This window comes from Anabas testudineus, chromosome 5 (assembly GCF_900324465.2).
Source record: "Anabas testudineus chromosome 5, fAnaTes1.2, whole genome shotgun sequence".
Taxonomy (NCBI): Eukaryota; Metazoa; Chordata; class Actinopteri; order Anabantiformes; family Anabantidae; genus Anabas; species Anabas testudineus.
In genome coordinates, this window is record NC_046614.1 from 17,133,475 (window position 1) to 17,157,477 (window position 24,003).

At 38.4% G+C, this 24,003-nt stretch overlaps 3 protein-coding genes across 6 annotated transcripts in view; 2 read left to right on the top strand and 1 right to left on the bottom strand.

Moving 5' to 3' along the window:
• Positions 1-479: 479 nt before the first annotated feature.
• ddit3 (DNA-damage-inducible transcript 3) lies at positions 480-4,087 on the top strand. The gene is made up of 4 exons (XM_026346696.1): positions 480-625; positions 2,090-2,149; positions 2,639-2,847; positions 3,049-4,087. Exons 3-4 carry the CDS (start codon positions 2,692-2,694, stop codon positions 3,826-3,828), a joined length of 936 nt encoding a protein of 311 aa, XP_026202481.1. The 5' UTR covers positions 480-625; positions 2,090-2,149; positions 2,639-2,691; the 3' UTR covers positions 3,829-4,087.
• A 774-nt stretch (positions 4,088-4,861) lies between these two features.
• Positions 4,862-18,272, bottom strand: mars1 (methionyl-tRNA synthetase 1). 2 transcript variants are annotated; one of them, XM_026346677.1, is made up of 22 exons: positions 18,038-18,272; positions 16,972-17,062; positions 16,359-16,437; positions 15,981-16,112; positions 15,303-15,378; positions 14,977-15,161; positions 14,053-14,162; positions 13,742-13,858; positions 13,385-13,588; positions 12,773-12,974; positions 12,373-12,447; positions 11,950-12,120; positions 11,277-11,372; positions 10,431-10,548; positions 9,988-10,201; positions 8,500-8,631; positions 8,098-8,202; positions 7,581-7,779; positions 6,849-6,920; positions 6,555-6,581; positions 6,125-6,259; positions 4,862-5,559 (listed from the first exon to the last, which is right to left on the bottom strand). In XM_026346677.1, exons 1-22 carry the CDS (start codon positions 18,138-18,140, stop codon positions 5,410-5,412), a joined length of 2,793 nt encoding a protein of 930 aa, XP_026202462.1. In that variant the 5' UTR covers positions 18,141-18,272; the 3' UTR covers positions 4,862-5,409. The 2 variants fall into 2 exon arrangements, with proteins under 2 accessions (XP_026202462.1, XP_026202463.1); XM_026346678.1 differs by lacking the exon at positions 6,555-6,581.
• A 346-nt stretch (positions 18,273-18,618) lies between these two features.
• The window catches only part of arhgap9 (Rho GTPase activating protein 9), a 32,012-nt gene continuing 26,627 nt past the window's right edge, over positions 18,619-24,003 (top strand). For all 3 annotated transcript variants that reach the window (XM_026346679.1, XM_026346681.1, XM_026346680.1), the window contains exon 1: positions 18,619-18,857. The gene's annotated coding sequence lies outside the window, so the exon portion shown is untranslated. The remainder of the gene's footprint in view (positions 18,858-24,003) is intronic.

A 24,003-nucleotide genomic window follows, 5' to 3' on the forward strand; every position in this document is an offset into this window, starting at 1 on the left:
ATTACTATTACGAACACAATAAAAACAATTCGTAAGATTCTGCTTTTGTGATCCGACAACAAACCATTCTTCGACATTAGATATCCATGCATATATGTATATTTTTAGATTTTTGTTAGAGCCAACACTGTTTAATAAAACATGTTCTGATTCTGCTGGTGTTATCCCCAGCTAGAAATTGGTTGCCAAGCATTGCATCATTCCTTTCATGTGACTCCCATACGCCCCAAATTCGTCCTGGCCGTCTTATGACTGCATCACAATTGCTGCTCGTACAAACTATACAAGGCTAAAGCGAGAACAACCAGCTAAGACAACACCGCCTCAGTGCCGATTTGCGGGCCTTCCATTGGATGTCACCAAGGAAAAGATCTTAACTACGCTCTTCTGATTGGACGGCGGAAAAGTCAGCCATGCCTTCGAAGTTCGGTTGTGACGACGCTGCCTACCCATGCATAGTTCGGTTGGCCCTTCTCTCAATATAAACACCGCCGGGAGTTTCCGAAAAATCACATTCAGCCGTCAAGACTGAACAATGGTTAACATGAGCTATCACCAATTTTTACTAAAATATCCACATTCGATTTCAAGACAGTTGAGAAGGCGAGCGAATAAAAGAAAAAGGGTAAGTGGAGCGTGTTGTTGAATGTGTTGGCTGACACTTGGATGTTTTTCAGTCTTGTCTAGGAGTAAAGGGGGCTACTGAACTTGGAAGTGGCCTGGTGTAAGTTACTGGAAAGAAAAGAATGTGTGCATGTTTTTGGCTGAAATCCCAGAGCCACTTTTAGAATAACAGTTGTCTTAATCAATCATAATTTACATCGAGGTGTTTTTTTTTTCTTATGGGTTGTCTTCCTTTAAGTTGTCATACGGACTTAGTCACATCTAGGAAGTTTTGAGGCTCGGACTGTCGACAGTGGGGAGACATTTAAAAATGTTTTTGTTTGTGTGTGTGTGTGTGTGGTTTCTTTTATTAAGATTGTCATTACTTTTCAAGTTTGAAGACTTCTAATTGTCAGGACATGTGAAGTTATATAACACATTTTAGCCTCCTCCGGGTGCGTCGTCGGGTCTAATTGTTGACTCGTAACTGAACAGCTTTTATTTTTTGACAGCTGACGTGTTTTTCCTCACGTTTTCAGACCCCGTTAGAGTAAATATCTGGCCCTCAATGAACATATGTTTCTATTATTTTGTCCCAGCCTCCCAACCCACTGTTTTCGTTTTCTCTGTGCGCTTCCTTTTGTTTCGCCCATTCCTCCTGCTGGACTTACATTTCCATGACGTAATTGTCTTGGCTTAGAGTGGACATGTATCCCCATTAAAAAACAAAAACAAATATTTACTATGAATATAAAATAGATATTTTTTTTAAAGACTACAATTATCTCCGTATTTTTATTTATCACACCAAAGTGCCGGTATGGCTGCGCTCGCAGGGGAAGTTGTATCATTTTACATGAAGTTAAAGAGGATCATTTCCCTCTTTGTCACTTTATAACGTTGTAATTCACACTGTCAACGTTACATCTGTGTAAGAATGTGTTGATCTTTTTACATCCAAATGAGAAAAGCCCAAATCCTAGTTTATATGAAATGTTTCATTGACAAGCACCGTCTACCATAATGGTGCCAATTGTGAGATTTTTAACAACGTTATTTCGTTCAGGACAACTGTGAGTAATTAATAAGAGCAGGAGATGCGTCTGCCAGACATCAATTTAAGGGTTTCCTCGTCGTTTTTAACCACTTCTATATCGATCGTGTTTTGTGAACCATGGAAAGCAGGGGGCGCACTGGAGAACATTTTGGTCTTTGTTTACAAAAAAATGAAGGGGGATTTGTATTGTTTTCTTTATCATTATAATTATTGATAAGGTGTATGTTTCAACATTTATTAGAGTTTTCATTATTTTTCGAGGCAGTCATTTAGGTTTAATTTCAGGCACCTTTTGTTTTCACATAAGCTTGCTTTGTATTTGTGCAGATCATCATTTTGATTCTGAAATCTCAGCAAATTTCAGCTGTCAGAAGAAACCTTGTTCATGTTTTTATACTAACCTATCAAATACTTTTTTCACCTTTTTAGAATTATTGGGACGAGCTATCTCCAACAAATTGGCAGACTTGATTAACAGACTTTCTTAAGGTAAACAGATCCTTTCATTTTTAACATGGCAAATGCTGCATGTTCATGGAATTAAGATTTTGATTTATTCAATTTGGTCATTTTTATGTAAATTTTGTCCAAAAATTTAATTATTAAAATTTTTATACATTTCATATCTTCTCCTTCTCCTCATATCAACCTGCAGTACAGCCTTTTATTCACCTAGTGTCACTGTTATTCCATTTTACAATTAAGTGTGTTGCACAATATAGTGCACTTTGGTCTAGTAGTTTGTTTTATCATTGAGTAAATAATTACATAGTTAAAGGCTTTTAGCAATATTCTCAACAATGATAAATGCCATCCTTCAACCCTTCAAACCATAACTCAGCCAGCTGCAGTACAGTGACGATAAATACGAACAGGGCAGCGTCACTGTGACGTGTCAGTGTAACGTGCGGTTGCTCTGATATCCCTAATCTTTCTGTTTTTTCCAAACCCCCTGTGTCTGGCGGATGCCACCCTCAGGTCCAGTGTGAACCGTGTGGCCGAGTATCTGTGCATTGCGACTGATTGGCGAGATGACTGCCGAGTGGCTACACCTGCCCCCGCCGTACCCCCCTGGCGTGGGGCCGCTGTGTGGTGCAGAGTTGGAGGCGTGGTATGAGGACCTGCAGGATATTCTAGGCTCCGACACGGGAGGGGCAAAACTGGCACGTGCCCCTACATGCACCGAGGTCAGTAGCTTGAAGAGTGAAATAGCTATCACACCCATGATGAGTGTGAGTGTTTTCGTACGTTGAATTTCTTTAAGAATTGTTTTACCGATCCGAAAAAAAATTAAAATAAAAATTATTCACTAACTAAAATGAAGTTTACTTAAATTTTTATATTTGACACATCTCGACAGGCGTTGACATCTCGTTTTCTCCTTGCAGAAGGAGCCGGAGTTTCTGGATGTTCTGGAGAGTTGTTCTCTGACATGGTTGACAGACGGAAGCCAGACATGGGGCGAAAGTGTCCAGAGGGCAACAGAGGACAGCCACAACACCCAATCTCTGCATCACAACTCATCGTCATCCACCTCTTCTTCCTCTTCCTGCAGTCCAGCTGTTGCAGAAGAGTGGCGGACGGAAGCTGAAAGTGGGAGAAGTGGAGATAGCTCGGCAGGAGGTGGCAGTGACCTGCTGCCTCCAGAGTTCTTTGAGTTGCTAAGTGAAGGAGGAGTGGGAACGGTGGATGCGAGTGGAGCAGTGATAAGCGGTGGATATTATTACCACCACCATCAACACCACCAGCTTAATAATGTCCATCCTGCATCTCCCTCAGCCAGCGAGGAGGAACTTCCCTGTGTCCCAGATTCTCCATCCTGCTCCTCCTCAGCCTCCCAGTCGCCATCTCAAAATTGTTCTTCTCCCTCTTCACCTGTCTCTTCTCCTTCTGTCTGTCCATCCTCCCGCTTGGGAAAACGCAAGAGGACCACCAGCGAGAGGGCCAATGGTGCCTTGTCCTCTTTTGCCTCCTCCACACAGCGCACATCTTCATCCTACTCGTCTGCCAAAAAGAGTCGAAAAGAAAGAGAGCAAGAGAACGAGAGGAAGGTGCAGGAGCTGACGGAGCAGAATGAGCGTTTGAAAGCAGAGATTGAAAGGCTGGGAGAGGAGGTAAAGAGGACGCGAAGAGCCCTGATAGAGAGACTAGTCAACACCAGGAAATGAGAATAAAGAGAGACAGAAGGAAAGACAGGACTAAAGGATGAAAGGTTATACAGAATTGGAATGAGCAGTGGTGGGAAAGATGTAATACGGTGGTCATGAAATGCCTCTTAGAAAGGAAAAGAAATGAAAATGGAATGGAAACCAAAGATATATTTTATAAGAAAAAGGATTTTTGGAAAAAGCAGAGTGAAAGACAGCTAAAAGAAAAGTGATGGAAGTCAAGACAAGAAAAGGCAGAGAGAAGGGGCTGCAACAGCACTGCGGCAAGTAAAAAGACACAGCATGTAGAAAGGAAGAACAGACAGCTCTAAGTGCAAATCATACAGTGATTTTGATGAATGTTATGCCATTTTTTAAAGAATGCCTAACACTGTCATCACATAGGATGGTAGAAAAAAAGTCATCAGCATTTGATGATTTGTATGTAGGACAGAAAGGAACTTAATTCAGAGAGTGCATTTCATTGTCATACGTTCCCACCATTTTGCAATAAATTGTAACTCCTACTTTAAGGGCTGCAATCTGGCTAACAGAGATTATTTGCCCCAATTTTGTGGAGAGTTTAGGAGCTCAGGAAAAGTTTGAAAGTGCCCTGTGCAGTGTGAGTATGAGAGAATGATCTGTTTTTTGGGAGATAATTCATACAGTTTCTTACTTTTTTATAACCCATGGCTTTTGTGTGTATGTGTATTTAGATAAAGCAAGTAGGACCCGGCTATACTTTCTAAGCTGACCTTTTCTAACAATATTGGAATTTGTGGTAGGATTATTACAAGTTGTTCTACCCAGCTTTACTATTTTTATATAATGCTGTAATATATACAGTTGTACTGTAATGGCTTGTACTGTATTATGCCAACATATCCACTGTTATTTTCACATTGTAAACACAAATTGTTAATTGTGGAATAATATGCATGGCTTTTATCATTGATTGCATCAAATACGTGTATTTTACCATACCAATTCTTTTATCCTTCATTGTAATCCCAAGTTTGCAATTAAAGAAAAAAAAAAAAACATTTTTGTGTAATGTTATGTTTATTTGTTCGCCTTATTAATGACTTGTGTATGAATGATTGTTTTTGTAGAAAATAGTTTAAATTGGAGGTCTTTGAGAAAGGGGGAAAGCAGAGACATTTTTTTAGCTGGACTTCAATCAATTTTCTCAAGCAAATAGCAAAAAACAATTTTCCAGAGGACATAAAAAAAAAACACATCTGTAAATGTGCAACATACCTTTTAATGCTAAAATCGTATGCTGACTTCATCACAGGGTGAGTATAAAATCAGTTTCTTTTGGTGTAGGGATTTGGAAAAATCCTTCCATTCTGTAGCTGTATTCATTTCACTCTCTCTTTGTGTGTTTTCATTTCCCCGTCGGCCTATCCAGCATTTCATTAGTCCTCAGTGCCAATACCACATTGTCTTAGATCCTGTCACGGCTTTGCCTTAAGCTAATACCCTCATCTCTCTTTTAGTGTGCATCTTGTTCTCGTTCTTCACTATCATACCTCAAACCATTCTAGTTGTTCCTTCCTCTGACTAACCTCCATCATTTTTGCTTTCCCTTTTTCCTTCTCACTTCTTCTTGCCCTTCTGAGGTGCAGGCTCAGGGCTTTTCCCCTCAGCCACAGCCAACTGTTTCTTAAGGTCCAACAGTTTGGTCACTTCTGCTGTGATCACCGCCTTTTCTGCCTTCTGAGTCTTGAGTGCTCGCACCTTGTCCCCCTGTGATATATTAAATTAGAGGATTAAACTGATATCACACTTAATTATGATTTCATTAAATACTAACTAGTTTCGCAGCTTTTTTGTCAAACAATAAACAGTTAACTACGGCAGCAATTTGCAAGTTTGTAAATAATCGCATCTGTGTCAATTTAGAAATACTCAGAATTTATCACCCGATCCCTAAATATTTCATTGCTACATTTATAGTAGAAAACATAACTTGAAATTTAAAGCTTACAAATTACTTACAAATGCAGACATTCCAACATAATTTTCCAAATACAAATACTGACTAAATTACATTAGCTGCTATTTATTTTTGCGATCAATTGTAAACGTGATTTTAATTTTGTACAGATTGTTTTCACTCATCGTGGAAGATGGCCTCCGCTTTGCGTAACAGTGACAATTTTTATAAAATACAATGCAACCAAAATACCAGCGTCAAAATAAAAACAAACTCACTTAGTACTGTTTTAATAACACATTTAAAAAAAAATTGCTAACAATTTAACAATTAAGATTGACAGATGAACAGCGTGATGCCAGCCAGCGATCTCACCTGCTCAGCTACAGCCTGTGTGAGCTGCTTGGCTTTTTCTGGGTCCACTCCATTCACCGTCGCCGCATCAGCAGCAGGAGCAGCAGGAGCTGGCACAGTGGCAGGCTGAGTGCTGGCAGCTTTTTGAGCTGTTGTCTGAAGGCGGAAACAAACGCATAAAGATGTTGGAATCTGAGGCGTTTTGACAGTTATTATCTCTAGACCTTACTTCATTTCAGACAATAACACTCATCACTCAAAATGTTAAAGGGATTTTATGATTCACGATGCGTGAATGGGTAATGAATCACACTGGACACATGCGGATGAGTAAAAATTAAAAATACAAGGCCGTGAAATGAGCTGCTAGTGTTAGTGAACGTGTGCGATAATCTACATTGACACAGCAGGACCAGTGTGGACGCGTACACAAACAAATACCACTCAATACCTTTTTCTTAGGTGGTTCATCTTCGGGCTTGAGGTAGGCGGTCGAGGAGAAGGTTTAGAGAGGGATTGTTTATATCTATATGATGGATGCTTGATGCATAATTTAAACATGTATATAGTGTTTGCTCTGTATCAAAGACAGATGCTCAAGTAATTCTCATTCATCTAAGAGTCTAACAGATTCATGAAGGGCTAATTCTTTCTTATTCCATTATTCATAAATAGTCAACATATATTACTACAAAAACTGACTGAACTCATGTGTAGACCATTAGGAATCATAAACTTCAAATACCTGCTGTCCACCAAATCTCTTCTTCAAAGCCTCAATCTGGTCCACCTCCAGTTTTTGGAACAGCGGACTGACCTGGGAATAAAATGGGTTGGCAGAGGGAATAAAAAGGTAGAAATTCATAAAAATATAGGCATGAATATTTAAAAGACTGCAATTGTGGATCCAGCCTAAGGCCAGTGTAGCTGACAAAAATTAACCTAGAGGCTCTGTGCTCATCTTTCTATAAAGGGGATTATGCAACTAAGTACGTACATAACTATGTATGAGAAATGTGCAGTTTTGATCATGAGTGCCACTCTACAACACAGAATTGATAACACTGATGATAAAAGATGTGGTTTGTCACAGAGGTTATGTGCACATGAGCATTGTGTCATTTGCTACTCCTTATCTGGAGACTTCTGTCAGAAGTCATCATAGCCTTGGACATTAAATACAGTGATAGCAGGCTGCTGTACACATAGGTCACAAAAATTAGGCCTGAGGAGACAAGTGGCCAGAGAGAAACCTGCTGTACGAAGGCCGAAGCATAGATACACAGTCTAGGTTATTAATCTTAAGTGTGTGTATGTGTGTATTCACATGACTACAATGTCCTCCAGAGTACTGAAATATTGAGAGACTGTTGCATCCTCATTGTATCACCCAGCGTCAACATACTGATTGTTGCACAGGTTTGTGTGTCTGCACATGTATAAACTATGTTCATGTACTTTTTCACATCTTACTCACAGTGCCAATGCGGTGGCCGGCTCTAAGGGAACAAACAAAGGTTCCAGTTGTCCCGTATAACATGGTACTGATGCAAGACTGCGGGGCATTGAGTTGATCCCTAATGGTTTGGCTGACCTTTGGCATGTATGGAAACAACATCACTGACAGCAAACACGCGATATTCACAGAGACACCAGTCACTGTGCCCGCACGCTGCCTGAAGAAGACAAACCAAAAAGCATCAGTCAAACTGACGTATTATTATTTCTAAATCACTACATTTATTACAGAGATGTTCATTGCTGCTCCTCTAGTTGACTGAACATATAAATATTTCTCTCTCCTATAAATTATCTGAATGAATTATCTGGAAGGTCAGATTTAAGACACCTGATTGTGAATGAATGAGTTATTTTTCATCTGTTTTAAAACAGAATGATGATTTGCACATTTCTGTCAGATCTAATAAAGTCCAAGATCGATCTACTTTGTACAGATTTACACAGACCGAGTTTACTGGTCAGGGCCATCTCACCTTTCTATGTCTCCTCCCTTAATTTTCTTCCACGGTTCATTGACCTGAATGTATTGGTTGCCATGACGAGAGATGTTCAGGATATGTTTCAGGGCATCACGGATTCTGTTGGAACATTTTAGGAAAAAAATTTAATAATAGCACAATAGTAAACTAATGTTAATCTAAATCTGAGGAAGTTGAGTTCTATTGGTTCATCAATCCATATAAGGATATATCTACTAACATATTTTATATTTAGTGTCAAGATACATCAAGATGACGTAATTATGAATTTAATAATAGTAATTTATAACATATATGCATATACTTTAATTTGAATAATGTGACAGAATTTTGAAAGCCATTGAACTGATGCATTCCCAGCATCACTCCATTACCACTTGGCTTGACATGTCTTACTTGACTTTGTCCATGAGCTTGATATACTGCTGCAGCTCCCAGCCCACCAGCGCCAGGAGTCTCTTATCTTCCTGCTGTAGGTCCATCACAGGCACACAGCCTTCAAAAAACCTGGTGACAAACATGCCAGCTCTGGAATAGAGAGGGAGAAGGGGGTTTGAATGAGACAGATGAAAAATAAAGGGGGTCAGAAAAAAAATGTGTGAAGAGAGAGAGAAACTAGCAAGAGAAAAATGGTAAGCGAGTGACTACAACAAGGGAACGGCATGTTACTTGACTTGCTAATTGTTTTTAAATTATAGATTTCGTTTCCAGATGTAATACTGTGTCCTTCTTGTGTAATCTAACACAACACTGAGCCTCTTCACAGCCTCTAAATTGTAGCTATGTCTGGAACCAGTTATTTAAATGAGTTGTATGTGTAGATCAGGGGATGTTCATAGTGAGACAGTTTCTTGTCACGTCTGATGCAACAGACCATATTTTATACATCTCTCAGCCTCAAAGGAAAGATAGCCAGACCAAAATGCTGTTACATGAGTGTCAAATCTACAGTCAACTGTAATTGTCAGCATGAACTTTATATGACCTGCATAGAAAAAAAAAAAATTTCTTTTAATTAGTGACAGTGCCTTGAAGTGTGCCCTCCATGGTAGCACCACTCAATGGAGTAGCATTTGCTAATATTAAATGGTAAATAAGGATTTACCAATTTTGGTTTGAAATTATCAACAAAATGTTCTGACTGAACGATATTCGGCTGGAACTACTCTTTCCAACATAATTTATGAATTGAAAAAATTGGACACAACGCGGTATGACAATGATACAGGGATTTGGTGACTGGATTCAGGCAAGGACGGAATTTCTTTTCTGAAGCATAAGGCTTTCTACCTCCAGCATCTTAGGTTGGATGCAATCTACAAGATATTTTTGAACCAATTAGGCATCAACGTTGCTGCCTGAGACCAATTTTGAAGATCAAGGTACTCTGGAAAAAAGTTGCTGAGAAAAATCTTTGATGTGGGATTTAACCCTGATCTTTTAAAAAGCATTTCAGGCAATGTAATTGGGGCTAAATTACGCCATCCCAAACAAATTTAGAAAACTAGGGTGAACCTCTTGTAATAGTTAATCTTCTAACAGACTCTTTTTCAATGAGTACAACAGTCTGAAAACTTCTAATTTGATAGGACTGCATGCTACTTTTAAGGCATTTATTTTTATTTGAACTTCTAATGTACAAATATGAGCAACGGTCCTATATTTTTCCTGTTATCCAATTTAATTTACGAATGATCTGAACTAATAAAAACAAAACGTAAAAAAACAACTACACAGAAAATGTCACAAATGCATGTTTTCTCTAAAATAAAATTTGTTTAAGATACAGTCTAATGTTCATATTCTGGAGGAGTAAATTCTACAATTTTTTAACCCCATGAGGTAAGTAGGAATCAATTAAAATAAATATATGACTATAACAACCTGTTGATGAAGTTGCCCAAGTTGTTGAGCAGCTCAGAGTTGTTTTTCAAAGCCATGTCAGCCCAGGAGAAAGCTGAATCCTGCCCCTCTGGGCGCACATACAGCAGGTAGAACCGCCACACATCAGATGGGATGCCCGTGTCCTTGGCCATGTCTCCAAACACACCCACACCACGGCTCTTGGAGAATTTAGTGTCCTCATAATTCAGATATTCTATGGCAAAGATACAGCATAAGTTAGTCAAGTCAAATATGTAAACTATAATTTCCACTGTGACTGTGGTCATCCATGATGTCTGCTGTGATGCCAGCAGAGTTTGTGTGCCATTAATGTTTGCGAAAACAATTTTAAGCTGTGTTGAATCCCACATTTTAGTATAAGATTGTAAAATAAAAAATATTAATCAAATGCTGGAATTACACAATCTGAAAAAAGTGCATACCAGTTGCAACAAGGTTGTTGACCAGAGTGTAGTTGTCTTGGGCTCCCAGTAGGGAGCAGGGGAACACTACGCTGTGGAATGGCACGTTGTCTTTGGCCATAAAGTTGTACAGCTCCACCTGGTGGTAGAGACACAACAATGCACAACGAGGATGACATCATATTAGATCATCATGAGATCATCCAGTTCAAAGAGGACTTATCAGCTCTCCCCAACCCCCATCACTCTCTCTCTCTGCAAATACAGGCCATCACATGCACATAACAGGAGCTCTATCCTGGAGATTTATATGGGGAGAGATGAGATGAGTCAGTGAGTGCGAAGATATGTTAGATTTTTTATCTATAAACATTTTTAATCGTTTTAATTAATTTGTGGTTGAAATTAAATTTAGTGAAGTGATAAGTAACTGACAAGCAAGTTTCCTGCTTTCTTATGGTATGTGTAGGAAGTGAAGGAGAATGAAAAGCTTAAAATAATGAATTAAACAAGTTACTTGTTTCACAAAATAGTTAATAGTTCCCTACGTCCAAGTTAAGCTGAAGACAGCATCATCATGCTGAGACTTAATTCAGAATTGACCTACAGTATATTGCCTTCAACACCACTGCGCCTTTACAACCACACATGCATTTTATTTATAAGAGCTTATGTCTTCCTCTGTCTCACATTAGGGCTAGAAATTACATGGAGTGCAAAACACCAGATGGGGCAATGAAAAAAGCAATCAGACCCAATCTGTGTTGTAAAGAGGACAAAATCTGTGTCAAGCTTGTGCATCAGTACTCTGCATGGCTCATAAATTCGGACATTATGTTCGCTTGGGCTGGGGTGAGGGGTTGATACCTGCTGAGGATTCTTCCACCATGTTTCCCATTTATCGGTATAGTTGGCAGTAATGGACAGATAACCAATCGGGGCATCAAACCACACATAGAACACCTGCAGAGGCAGAAAGAGAGTCATGAGTGAGAAACAATTCATTTTTGCATTGCTTTGCATTACAAAAATTATCCCGGATGATATGAATCAAGCTGAAAAAATAAAAAAGAAGGAATGCTAGAGATGTCTCTAGTGATATAGATATAATTAATGATTATAATAGTCAATTAGAAGTCAAATTTCCTTGTGTCTTTCTGTGTGGGATAAGGTTTCAGTGGTGTGCAAACATGTTCAGACATGCCTGACATGGAAAATCTCCCAGTAAGGCACACGTGTGCTTTTAAAGAGCACTGCATTATCATCAGTCACCACATCATCTTAAAACAGTAATTAAGTGCATAGTAATTTTTTATATTTAATTAGGAACCAGTCGTTAGATATTAAGTGTTGAAAGTCATTATCTTCTGAGCAGGTAATACAGCTAAGCAATAGGGCTTTATTATATTTCACTTAAGTGGGGTGGTCATTGTTTTCATTACATGAAAAACGAAACTAAATTAAAACAAGAAAAAATCAACACAGGCAAATACCTGGAAAAGGTATAGTGTACTTGTTTTCTCTATAATCCAATACAGACCTTCTCTTTATATTCAGGGTGAGGTACTGGTGTTCCCCATTGCAGGTCCCTTGTGATGCAGCGAGGTTTGAGACCATCTCTCAGCCACGAGCGAGTGATCTGTTTGGCATTGGCTGTCCAGTCTCCTGTACTGGTCGACTTCTCCAGCCACTGCTCCAACTGGGTCTCAAGCTACAAGAGATAGAGGGAGAATAACAATGGTTATGTCACACCCTCACATCTCAACTAATAATTACACCTCCAGAAAGAGTAAAGTGGTTTATACAATAAAATTACCAAGGGGACAACTGTCCTTTACAAGCTGTCTCACTTTGAATCCTCTTACTAAACTGGCTTACTCTGTCTACATCCCTGTGACCAGCGAACAGTCTAAACTGCAGAACAGATAAACAAGGACATTAAAATGCAGAATGACAAGCATACCTTTGGCAGATCCAGAAAAAGATGTTTGGAGGAGCGGATAACTGGAGTTCGCCTGCAGACTTTACACTGAGGTTCCTGGAGAGACACATATCAATGGTTAGGCAGCATTTCACAGATTTTTTATTTAAATTTGCAAATTAGTGTATATTTCTTTCTTTCATGTAAGTACTGGCAATTTGAAAGGTTCCAGTAGTGCATTAAAAATGTGCAGTGTAGGTGGTGTCATAGACCCCATTCATTATGTACCAGGAGATTCCTTTTTTTTCCCTATAAATTTACGTTTAAGTAAGAAAAAAAAAATTTATACAAGTTTCACCCATCATAGTTTTCTTAATAGTTATCATTGGCTTCTCTTGCCCTTCAGTCACTTTAGATGTGTAGCCTGCTCCTCAAAACCCACCCTGAGTTCCACAGCATTGATGAGCCGCCCACACTTGTCACACTGATCACCACGAGCTTCTGGGTAGCTGCAGTGAGGACAGGTGCCTTCTACAAAGCGGTCAGCCAGGAAACGCTGACAGTTCTCGCAGCGCAGTTGTTCCACCGTGTCATCTACTAAGAAGCCATTCTTGTGGAGTCGCCAGAAAATATCTTGTGCTATCCTAGAAGTAAAACATAAGAAGTTTATCTTTTGTTCTGAGTTCAAGAAACATATGAACAACATAAACAGTATTTTATGTTGGGACTAACCAGTCACTAACACCTGACCTGATTTTTGTCTTGTAACTCCAGTTACATAGATAGATGCCAGTTTTTTATGATTAATTATTGTTGTAACATTTGTGAAATTCATGCGTGTCACATTAGAAATTTCTCATGAACTATAGAAGAAAACCAAATGTCTTATCTTTATTTAGTTTATAACATCTGATAAATAGGCAATAATCTAGACACCGTAGCCAAGTTCAATAAGAGATTAAGTAAAGCACACATCAATAAGATTATATGTATATATAAAAAAAGAAAATACAAAATAAAATTCTCGTAGATACAATTTTGCGAACTAACTTACTCTGTCTGCTTCTCAGTGGTAGTTCTGCCAAAAAAGTCAAAGTCAATTTGGAACCATTTGTAGATGCCGGAGTGAATGGCATGGTACTTGTCACAGATCTGCTGTGGTGTCAGGCCCTCCTCTCTGGCCTTGTTTTCTGTAGCTGTGCCATATTCATCTGTGCCGCACACAAACAACAGGTTCCAGCCTCGCAGACGACAATACCTTGAAAAAGATGATTAAAAAACAAGGTAAACAGGACAAGATAAGATGGGCACGTGGCAATGGTGTATGAAAAACAAATATTGTAAATATTGAATTTGTAATTAGCAGTATTTGTTTAGCACCTGTGTACATAGAAAAGACAGAAATTCTTACCTGGAGAAGACGTCAGCACTGAGGACGCAACCGATGATGTTACCCAGGTGAGGAACATTGTTGACATAAGGCAAGGCACTGGTCACCAAGATGTTTCGCTTGCCCTCTTGTGGCAAACTTAAAAAAATAAGAAAAAGAAGAACTTGATATGGCCTAAAAACTTTTCACTCAGAAAATGTGCTTTTCTTCAGACAGTACGTGAAGATTGCTGGATGACTGGATAACTTGTTTGTAAGACAGTCCCACAGGAAAAGCAATAAAAAAAAAATATTGATGTGTAAACTGTGTAAATGGCAGTTTTTATTACTTACATGGGGTGCTGCCTGCCTGTATCCAGTGGGGCGGGATTCAAACCTTTGTTCCAAGTGTGAGCTGCTGCCTCCATCTCTTCTTCTGAAACCACTCGCTCTCCTTCTTCACACTGAACAAATATAAATACAAATGAGAAGATAAAAACAAAATTAATGGAAAATGTAAAATATTTGTAAGAAGATGTGGGATATAAGGTCTCCCTTTGTTTGTGTATCAGTAAGTTGTAGAAAATAAGTAAAGTAGTCAATAATTAAGGTATAAGCCTTAATTCTATTTGTTGATTTATTCAATGACTAAATTGTAACAATTATTAAAAAATATAACAAAATCATAAAAAAAAATAAAACAATCGCTGTTTAGCAAACAATGACGAATAAAGACAAGACAAAATAACAAAAATCATTGACAGTCCCCATCTCAAAGCACTGAATGTGCTATGGGGTGTTTTTTTTTTTAACCAATTTTTATTAATTCATTAGAATGAGCAAATCCTCTCTATGTTCATGTGTCTTTTTCATCTTTCATTCGGGTCCAGTTTTGCAAACAAAACAGACCTGCACTTATCCCCCACAAGCACTCATACCAGTAGTCTGTGCTATTGTTAGTGACACACATCCACCAATTCACCAGCAGATGCAGATGCTGTCAGATAGCTGCTTTCTAAATTATAGAGTAATAATTTGACGTGATAAAAATTTTATTTGGATTAGATTAGACGCATTTAGATTTTTACCCATACCTGCAAATTCACTATGAATAGTTTCTTTACCCGTAACAAATTATTAAAGCCTAAAACACTAAATCAATTTAAAACTGATAGACTAAAACTATAGTTTTCAGGAAAGTAGAATTGTAGGTAATAAATCTTTAGTTCTGTAAGAATGATTTAAGCCTAATAGTTGTCCTGATAATCTAGTGCATACCTCAGCAAGGTTGCTGTTGCAGGGCTGTGTTTCTCTGCACTGGTTGCTGTGAGGAGCGGGCTGCCTTTGCATATAACTCTTCATGCCTTGCAGGCCTTTTCCCTGCAGCACTTTTTGAGCGGCAGACTGGCAACTGTGCATAGCAGCTATACGGTCAAACCAGGCCTTCATAGACTTGCCCTCACCTGTAAAAAGAAAAAAAGGGAAGAATTCAAACAGGATTGTTTGAAAATAAAGAAAAAACGGTAAATAGAGAACCTAAATTATTAAGAAACGCAAAATAACTAATTGGACAATCAGTGAAGACCAAGTTTACTACAACTTACCCAGTGCTAATGATGATTCAGATAAAACTGGATACAGCGCTGCCCACAAAACAATATCAGCAACTGAAACAGCTTCCTAAAAACAGCACAGTTAAATAATCACTATTAAAGGAATTAAAACAAACAATTCCTATTCCCAGTCATCATATCAAGATGTTGATGTTTTTTGTTTTTAAAGCTCTAAATAATGCAGATCCCCCTGACTCACGGTGACTTTCTATAGTCTATAATTATTTCTATATACTAAACAACCACAAAGAAGACAGAAGAAAGTTTTCAGCACGATTGTGTGTTTGCATCTTACTAAATATGTACTGCTGTGACTGTCTTACTGTATGAGCTTACCACAGTTTTTCTTTACACAGGGTTCCTCAAAGCTATGCCAATCACGAAGAGACTTGGTAAATTGCTTTAACCTTAAGATGAGCCATGAACTCAACACCAGCAGCTTAAAAAACGAAGGGAAGGAAAATAAATGTTGCTTAAAGAGCCTAATGTGGCAGAGAAGCTGCTCATTTCAGCTCAGCTGAGCTTCCAAACAGGCATCATGAACTTTTTACTTGATCACAAATTATTTATACTAAAAATAACTTGTTTGATTGATTATGTTTGTCTTTGTGCATTAGCATTTGTATGGCAACTATGTGTGTAGCAGAAGAGAAGATTCTGATACTATACCCCAGTTAAATATGGTGTGTTCCCTTTGCCCAAGCTTTGGTCCAAGAAGTTTAGGGGACTCTGGAGGACCTTAGATACCTCTGATCCTTTTCCCTGCAGCACTGCCATGTGAAGAGCCTGTAGTAGTGCAGGCTGAACGAAAAAGACAAAACATAAGTTAATGTAAATTTAATTATAAGATATCAGATAATACAGTAAATAAGAGTTACTGTGTTTAAACTATTTAATTCTTTAAACCTACACAAAGCATACAGATAGATTTCTGGACACTGTTAACCATCTTTATGAGATGCAACCTTCACATCTCAAAGAGGTTTTGTGTTTTACAAAGCAGGTTAACAACAAATTGAAATATTTTTTGTTTAATGCAGGGCTTACCTGAAGATCTGTGGCCTCCCATTCAAGCCACTGATTGCACAGTTCACTGGATTCTTGTCCATTTACTTCAAAGAGGTATCTAAAGTGTTAAAAAGTAGTGAGGAAGGAAGTCCTGTCAAACAGTTGCACTTAGTTTCAAATGGGAAATAAAACAGTCATATGTGCTTAGTCTCAAGACATTAATTACACTGTGCCTCTATGTATAATTTACAGTAGTATAGTAGTTGTATGTGATCCTTTTTCTGCATTGTTAGTCATAAAATGTTATCTGATCTTCATTTAAGTCAAGAGTATTAACAAAAATAATGTGCCTGAAATACAAACAAAAACAGTTCTGCTCTTTAATTTTTCATTTTACCCATGTTCTGAGATATAGATCTCAGAGATATCAAATGGAAAATGTAATTTGTGCGGCTTAACCTGGCATAATAAAGGTATTTAAATTGCTAGATTTTGTGAAGTAAATAAAAATGTCTTTGTTGTTAAATTGACCCCTGAGGATTTTTATTTATTTGAAAAGTTATAGAGAGGCACTGATTAATGAGCTCCACATTCATACTGATTGAGCACTCATAAACAATCAAACTGGAATAACTATCTGTAGTTGACTGACCGGCAGATTGCATTGGAACTAAAAAGGTACAGTCCATTGGGCAGAAGCAGGGCTGGAACAGCTGGACGGCTAAGGAAGGGGACTACCCTCTCTGAAAAATAAGTAAAAAAGAAAATATATTTAACATCACACAGGGCTGCTACACAGATGAGAAAGTTTATGAACAAGTTAGACAGGACAGTTTTGATTATAAGTATAGTTAGGACATACTGCTAGATGACGAGTATTGGATTTACTGGGCTACCTCGTATGTGAAGCACTTTGTAACACATGTTTAGAAAAGTGCTCTTTAAAAAAATCTATTATTATTATTGTTATAGGTGTTATTAGAAAGGAAAACAACTCCACTTTCAGGGCATCTGATACATATATATAAATTCATCAGTACCTTGTGAAAGATAACTACTAAGTTGACATAAAAATGCTTTGTGTATAATCCTGTGTACTAAAACATCAATCTCCATACCTATTATGCTATTATCAAATTTACTGGAATGGATCATGAAGAAAACAAGGTTACATTAAGTACAGTGTACAGTCAATTCATTCATGGACTATGGCTATGCATCCCAGGATCTACCCATGACCTCTTCTTTCTAGTATCGAGAAAGAAGAGGACATATTTGACTGGGTCTGTCTCTCCAGTCCTCCAGCTTTACTATGTGCCCAAACCCAAACAAACCCAGACTGTTCCAGGCATAAAGGGAACATACTGCACTGAATACACTTAACAGCTGGAAGCTCAAAAAAGGCTACACGAAACAGTACAAACACATACTGCTAAAAACAAGACAAACAAAGCAGAGGTGTGCAGTAAGAGACTTTTGTCGCTGCTTCCCAGATGAAAATACAGACTCTATTCACAATCAATGACTCCCTTAGGCTAGGTTAGCTAACTTGCTATTCCATGCTAACAACCGTTAGTTAGCAAATTCAGCTCGAACCTGACAAAGCCAACGTTAAATAACATCATTATGAACATGCTGATTTTAACAACGGAGAGCTTGTTTGTTATTACTCGTATTTACTAATACATTCAGAGATAAAGCTAACCATGCTTTCTCACCTTCATGGTTGACACACTGAACGTCACACTGAACCCCAGTAACTCCTAACGCAGATAACACCTTGAGGCAGTGCGGGTTGCCTTCACTTATGAAAAGCTTCATTTGGTCGTTGATGGTTACTCCGCTACGTTAGCTAAAACTGAAATATTTAACTTTAAAACAAGACAGGTAGGCAGCTCTCGGTGGAAACTTTGCCGGCGAGTAACGTCCACACACACGCTGATGCAAGCACTACCGAATCTCATACAAAGGGCGGAGTTGTAGTTTCGAAGCGGAGCCTGAGTCGTTTGCAGCAACGGCAACTGCCTGCTTAAAAGACTACAGCTCCCGTAAACCATTTCCTGGAACGTGAGAATTCGATGTAATGGATATGCTTGTTTTATATCACACAGTAGCGCCGCCGGGCGGGATTCGTTGCTCCTATTAGTGCGTTTACTCACCGGGCGGTGTGTTGCCGTAAAATGTGCGCACCACGGCGCCGCCTGCTCTGATTGGCTGCAAGTAAAGTCATATTCCGCGATTGTAGCCAATCTTAAGCCTGCTCAGCGCAGGCTATATTTCATCCGCTTAAAGAGGCAGGATGCTGTAACATCATGGGCTGCACTGGGCAACTTAGTACCCATGTAGGACTGTTAATTTCCTAAAGTGCACGGCGGAGTTCTTCTCCATGCTTTACATCACGTAAATTATGTGAAGTTATCAATATTTTTTGTTGTTCGCAAGAGAAAAAAACGCCGAAAACTAACCAGGACGAAACTCCTGATCTCTCTGCAGTTGCAAACCAAAAACACAACTGAATTGTCATCACGTCGTCACAGGGTGAGTAATGTTGCACACTAGAGATTAGAGCTCTGCTATGTCTTGTCAGAGAATTGCATAAAATAATGTGGCTATGACGATATATTGCTTCTGTTATAAACACCATTGCTATTTTAATCCGTCAATGTATTAAGGAAAAAATCATTATATAAGTAGACTGAAATATAGTGCAGATTAATTTAAGATAAACGGATTTAAAATTGTTACATTAGCGTATTTGATCATCTTACTAATTTCATTTAGAGCAATGATCAGTATGAATAAGATTATCACGACTACCTTATGATCTAATGAGTAATCACCATTCTATCTGTACATTAATGGAAGTTGTTTCTGCTTTATTTTCAAAAATAGATTTTGGGTGAAGTCATTTAAAAAGCTGATTTAAATCTGGAATCAGTGGTTACAGTTACAGTAAAGTAGTGCTTCAATCTACTGTAACGGTTGTGTAAAAAAGTTGTAGGCTAGTAGTGCAACTTCTCTGTCCACAAACAGATCACATATCGTGGTTACTAAAATAATAAACCTGCATCTTTCCAAAACAACTTATTTTTTCACATCGTGACATCGCCAGTGTCAACCCACATGTAGCCCACTCAGTCTCAACTGCACAAATACAAGTGGGGAACTGCAAGAGAGCCACGAAGGGCCAACCTATAGGCCAAACATGCGCTGAAACCGCCAACCATTTCCTGGGGAAGATCACTTTCCACGTTTTAGTGTTTCCTGTTCAACCTCTGTGTATATGGGTTTTGACATATAGTACTGCAAATGTCTTTTTTTTTTCCTTTTATAAATACCTTGGCCTTTAGTCAATCATGCATTTTCATTACTACAACAACATTACTACATCATTAATGACATCATGTTTCCTTCATGATGTCATTAATGGGCATCTCTCTAAATGTCACAATGATAAGAATTGTTAATCTTAGCACTTCACATATGACAGGTCTTTTTTCATATGTAAATATTCGCTTATGCGTGCAAGTTAGTCCCTGAGTCTACATGATTCACGGAAAGTGCATGGACGGGTTAACCACACAGTGTGATGGAAAGAGTTTGACTGACGCATTGCATTTTTGCTTTTTCATAATCTTTCTTAAGTCCATGCAGAACAAGAGATTTGCTCCCTTTATCACCAGGCTGTGACGACACAGGCTTGAAAGATTATTCTCCATTTGCAAGTTTGCTGATTAAAAATGCGCTGTACCATGTGGAGTATTAGCAGACGGGTTACAAGTTCACTATAATTACTACTGTGCTCCACACACAGTGAGAAAGAGAGATTGAGAGACTGACGTTTACGTCATGATGCATTAGTAGTCAGATTATTATGCTGCCCTGGGATATTGTGGCAAATCTGTGGTCTATGTTTACTTTTCTCAGCGTGTGAAATATATGTTTGCTTTCATGCACGCTATCAGTTGGATGTGGGGCAAAACGATATAGTAACAGATTACAAAGTGCAGCAAAACCTCATCTCACTTCTCTGTCTCCCCCTGTACAGATCAGGCAAATTGTTTTTGACGTCAAGCCAAGCCAAGTTAGGACATCTTTTTAAAGGATGTATGTTTTTTGATTTTCATTTACTGCTCATGTGATTACCTGGAAATGCTTTCTCGTGCAGGTTTATATAAACTCTTCTCAGCTGTGATGTCATTTTGGTGTGTGCAAAACATTCTTGGAACCCTGAGAGGGTAATGTGATTTTAAATGGCATACTTTCAAACGCAGTGGGCGGCTCGGCCTGATAATATAGAAGTGAGAATAATGTTTAACCTTTGGTCATTTGGCTGTTGTAAGCTGCTCATGCATTGTTTTATTCACCTCGCTTATGTGAATTAGGTTCGATAGGAGTGCATTACTTCACAGAAATTTCAGAGTTAGGGAACTTTCAAGCTGTATGATGTAATGATGTCTAGTAGCAAGTATGGATTTTATGTTAATGCGCTTTCCACAAAAGACATTTGGCTTCACGTGTTATCACTAATTAGTGTCTTGCGTCCGGTGTGTATATTAAACAGGTCATATTCTGTAGCTGAGTGACAGTGGCATTTAGCTGAACTCTAAAAATGGACACTCCTGCTCAAATTAGCATTTACTTTTAGTCCTTTCAAGAGATTATGCATTATGCAAAGAGCACAGCACTGCAGACATCTCTATCAAGATACTGTCACATTTAGTAACTGGACAGACCATTTCATCCACTGTCATTTGTTTTAAATTCAAAGTTTGCATTAGAGCTATCACTTAATAGATAGAAAACCAACTAGCGTGTTCTTCAAGCATGCTTTTAGTCATTATTTGTAAATCAATGATTGACGTATAATGTGAAGTATAATGCAGGTATAATGTTTTTTGTTTTTTTTTTCAGGGTCCAAATAATTAGTCGATTAAATCAATAACTCTCTGGCAGAGCAAGTGATAATGAAAACAATAGTTGCAACCCTAACTTGCATACACACTTTAAATAAAAATGGAATAAAATAAAAAAAATAAATAGTTGAATTGAATTGACATATCAGAAGGCACTGTTATTAACACTCCTCTAACATTAATATTTGGCACATCCCAAGCCCTTATTGTTATTTGTGGAAGGTTTCTTTATTTAAGAACTTACCCCTTTAACCCTCTGAAGACATCAAAGCTGTCTCTCACTTTCTCTGTGTGTGTGTGTGTGTGTGTGTGTGTGTGTGTTTGGTCTCAGTAGTGTTTGCCCTGGGAGGTTTAGCTGTTCTTCCTTGTGCCCCAACACTACTGTGCTCACTTCAGCTGCACAGGGCTGAAAGTGGGTCTCTGACTTGCCTGATAGCTTTTGACAGCTCACTCTCATCCCCGGTGGATCAATGGAGCTCAGCACTCTTCATTAGAAACATCAATGTAACGCACATTCCCATAGGCTCAGCAACAACCCACCAGCTCAGTCAGAGTGAAAGTTTTTTTTTCTTTAAGAGATCATTCTTGACTTCTGTGTGACATTTTATTTTGTTCCACTGGAGACTGTTACACGGAGACCGAGAAAGAGTAATACCTGGCTTGTTGTTAAATGACGCTGAACATATGGACATTACTGTTATTTCAGTAATGTCACTAAAATGTCACTGCAAAGTCTGCGTCTTGGCTGCTCGGTCTTAGAACAAGTAAATTAATGAATGTGTTCGGAAAAGTGCACAGTGTGGTTTTACTTGTTTTGAGAATGACAGGAAGGACAAAATCTTATGTAGATGAATCACTCATGCTCACTCAACGCTGAAACAATTGGTAACTGAAACAGTTGTTTTAATTGCAGCCCTTATTCCTATATTGTAATTAATAAATTCATAAAAATAGCAAAACATGCACTGCTACATGTGATTTACACACAAATTTGATAGTAAAATAATGTGGTGAATTTGATATTTAATGCAATTTCCATCCAGCATAAGAAAATAGTTTGTTCACTTAAGAAGCTTTTCTTCTCTTGTTTGAGCTTGTTTCTCCTACTAAAATCAGCTAGAAGTACTCAAGCAGAATGTTCACTTTCCTTTCTTTCTATAAAATGCATAAGCTAATTAGAAAATGTGATGCTTGAATTAATTCTTTCAAGAGTTTAAAATGCCCCTTGAGCAATTCTGCACTACTTTGCCTAACTGGTAAATTGGTCCGTGTGGTTGTTGTTTATATTCAAATAGGGGAAAAATGAGTACTTGAATATTACACAAGTGAGCTCTCTGAAGAAGTTTGCTATGTGTCGATGCAGGCTGCAGGGTTCATTGTAAATACAAGTATTGCATCAGCAAATGCTTGAAATGATGGCATCACACATACAAAACATTATGTACAACAAGAAACAAAAAAAAAACAAAACAAAACAAAAAAAAAAACATACTGGAGACACTGGAGATGTCGCAGGGGTTGTTGTCATGATGATATTGGCAAGAATGAGCCAATGGCTGCTTTGCTGTCATCATCTGCTTTTTGATTGGCTCCCTGACAATTTGCACAGCTAATCACTGAAAGAATCCAGCCCACCTGTTTAGTCACATACACATACGTGCAATCACAGACACGTTCACACAGGCAGCCAGCCGTCACACTGGGAAACGCAGTGTGTGTTTCAGTGTCTCTCTCTGGTCTAGTCATCAATAATGCATGGCTTTGGGAGGATGAAAGGCTGTTTTGGCTTGAGGCATGTGTCTCATATGGAGGGAGAGTGCTGGTACTTATAACTGTACACCCATAGACAAAGTGAACGCTCCGTCAGAAGGTTGTCCACAGCCGATCTGCTCATCACCCCGGCGAGTGGACTGATTTCAGGCAAAAATATTTTGATTAGTTAATAAATGAATATGTAGTCTTTGATGATCTAAGGATGGAGGTTTGGCAAATGTTGTACATAATGTAAAGCCTTCTGAGAATTTGGTTTATTTTTGGGGTGTGTAGGAAATAGTGACCTCACTTTTCATGCAGCTTCACTCACACTGAATTTGTTTAAGTTCTTTATGTAGTTATTTTTATTTAGTTTCAAGATTTGGAGTTGTCACAATTTAAGATTTCACAGAATGATCATTATAATCTGTTTCGGGTGTATTTTAGGTAAAGTATAGGAACACATTGTTTGGTTTCTAATTGATTTTAGGAAGATTTCAAAGCAGTTCTCTACTCCGTCTAAGATATACCACTGTGTTACAACTCCTTTCACCCATAATGTATGACTGTATGATGTGATGCAATTCTTCCCCTCATGCAGCCTTATTTGACTACAAGTTGGGATTTAGATAGCCAGTTGAGCAGATAAACTGGGACAGAGTTGTTTGCATATAGGAATCATGCACAGGCAGCATGGCTCAAGTCACTGTGACAGATTTACATATGAGCAGTTGTTTGGTTGACTTATAATGTCACACATTTTACTTGTTTTGATGGTGATTACATATACTGAACAGTGTTTTTGTGAACCCTTTGGTTATAGACATACGTAAAAACACTACAGTCTACGTGAGTGTGTGTGTTTGCTACGTGTATACGGATGTGGGAGAGCACACACAACCCTTTGAAGTTCCTCATTCACGCTATATTCCTCTTCCCCATGTCTCATATCTCTTTGAAGACCATGTAGTCATGATTATTAAAGCCACCCTCTTTCCACATCAAACATATAGAAT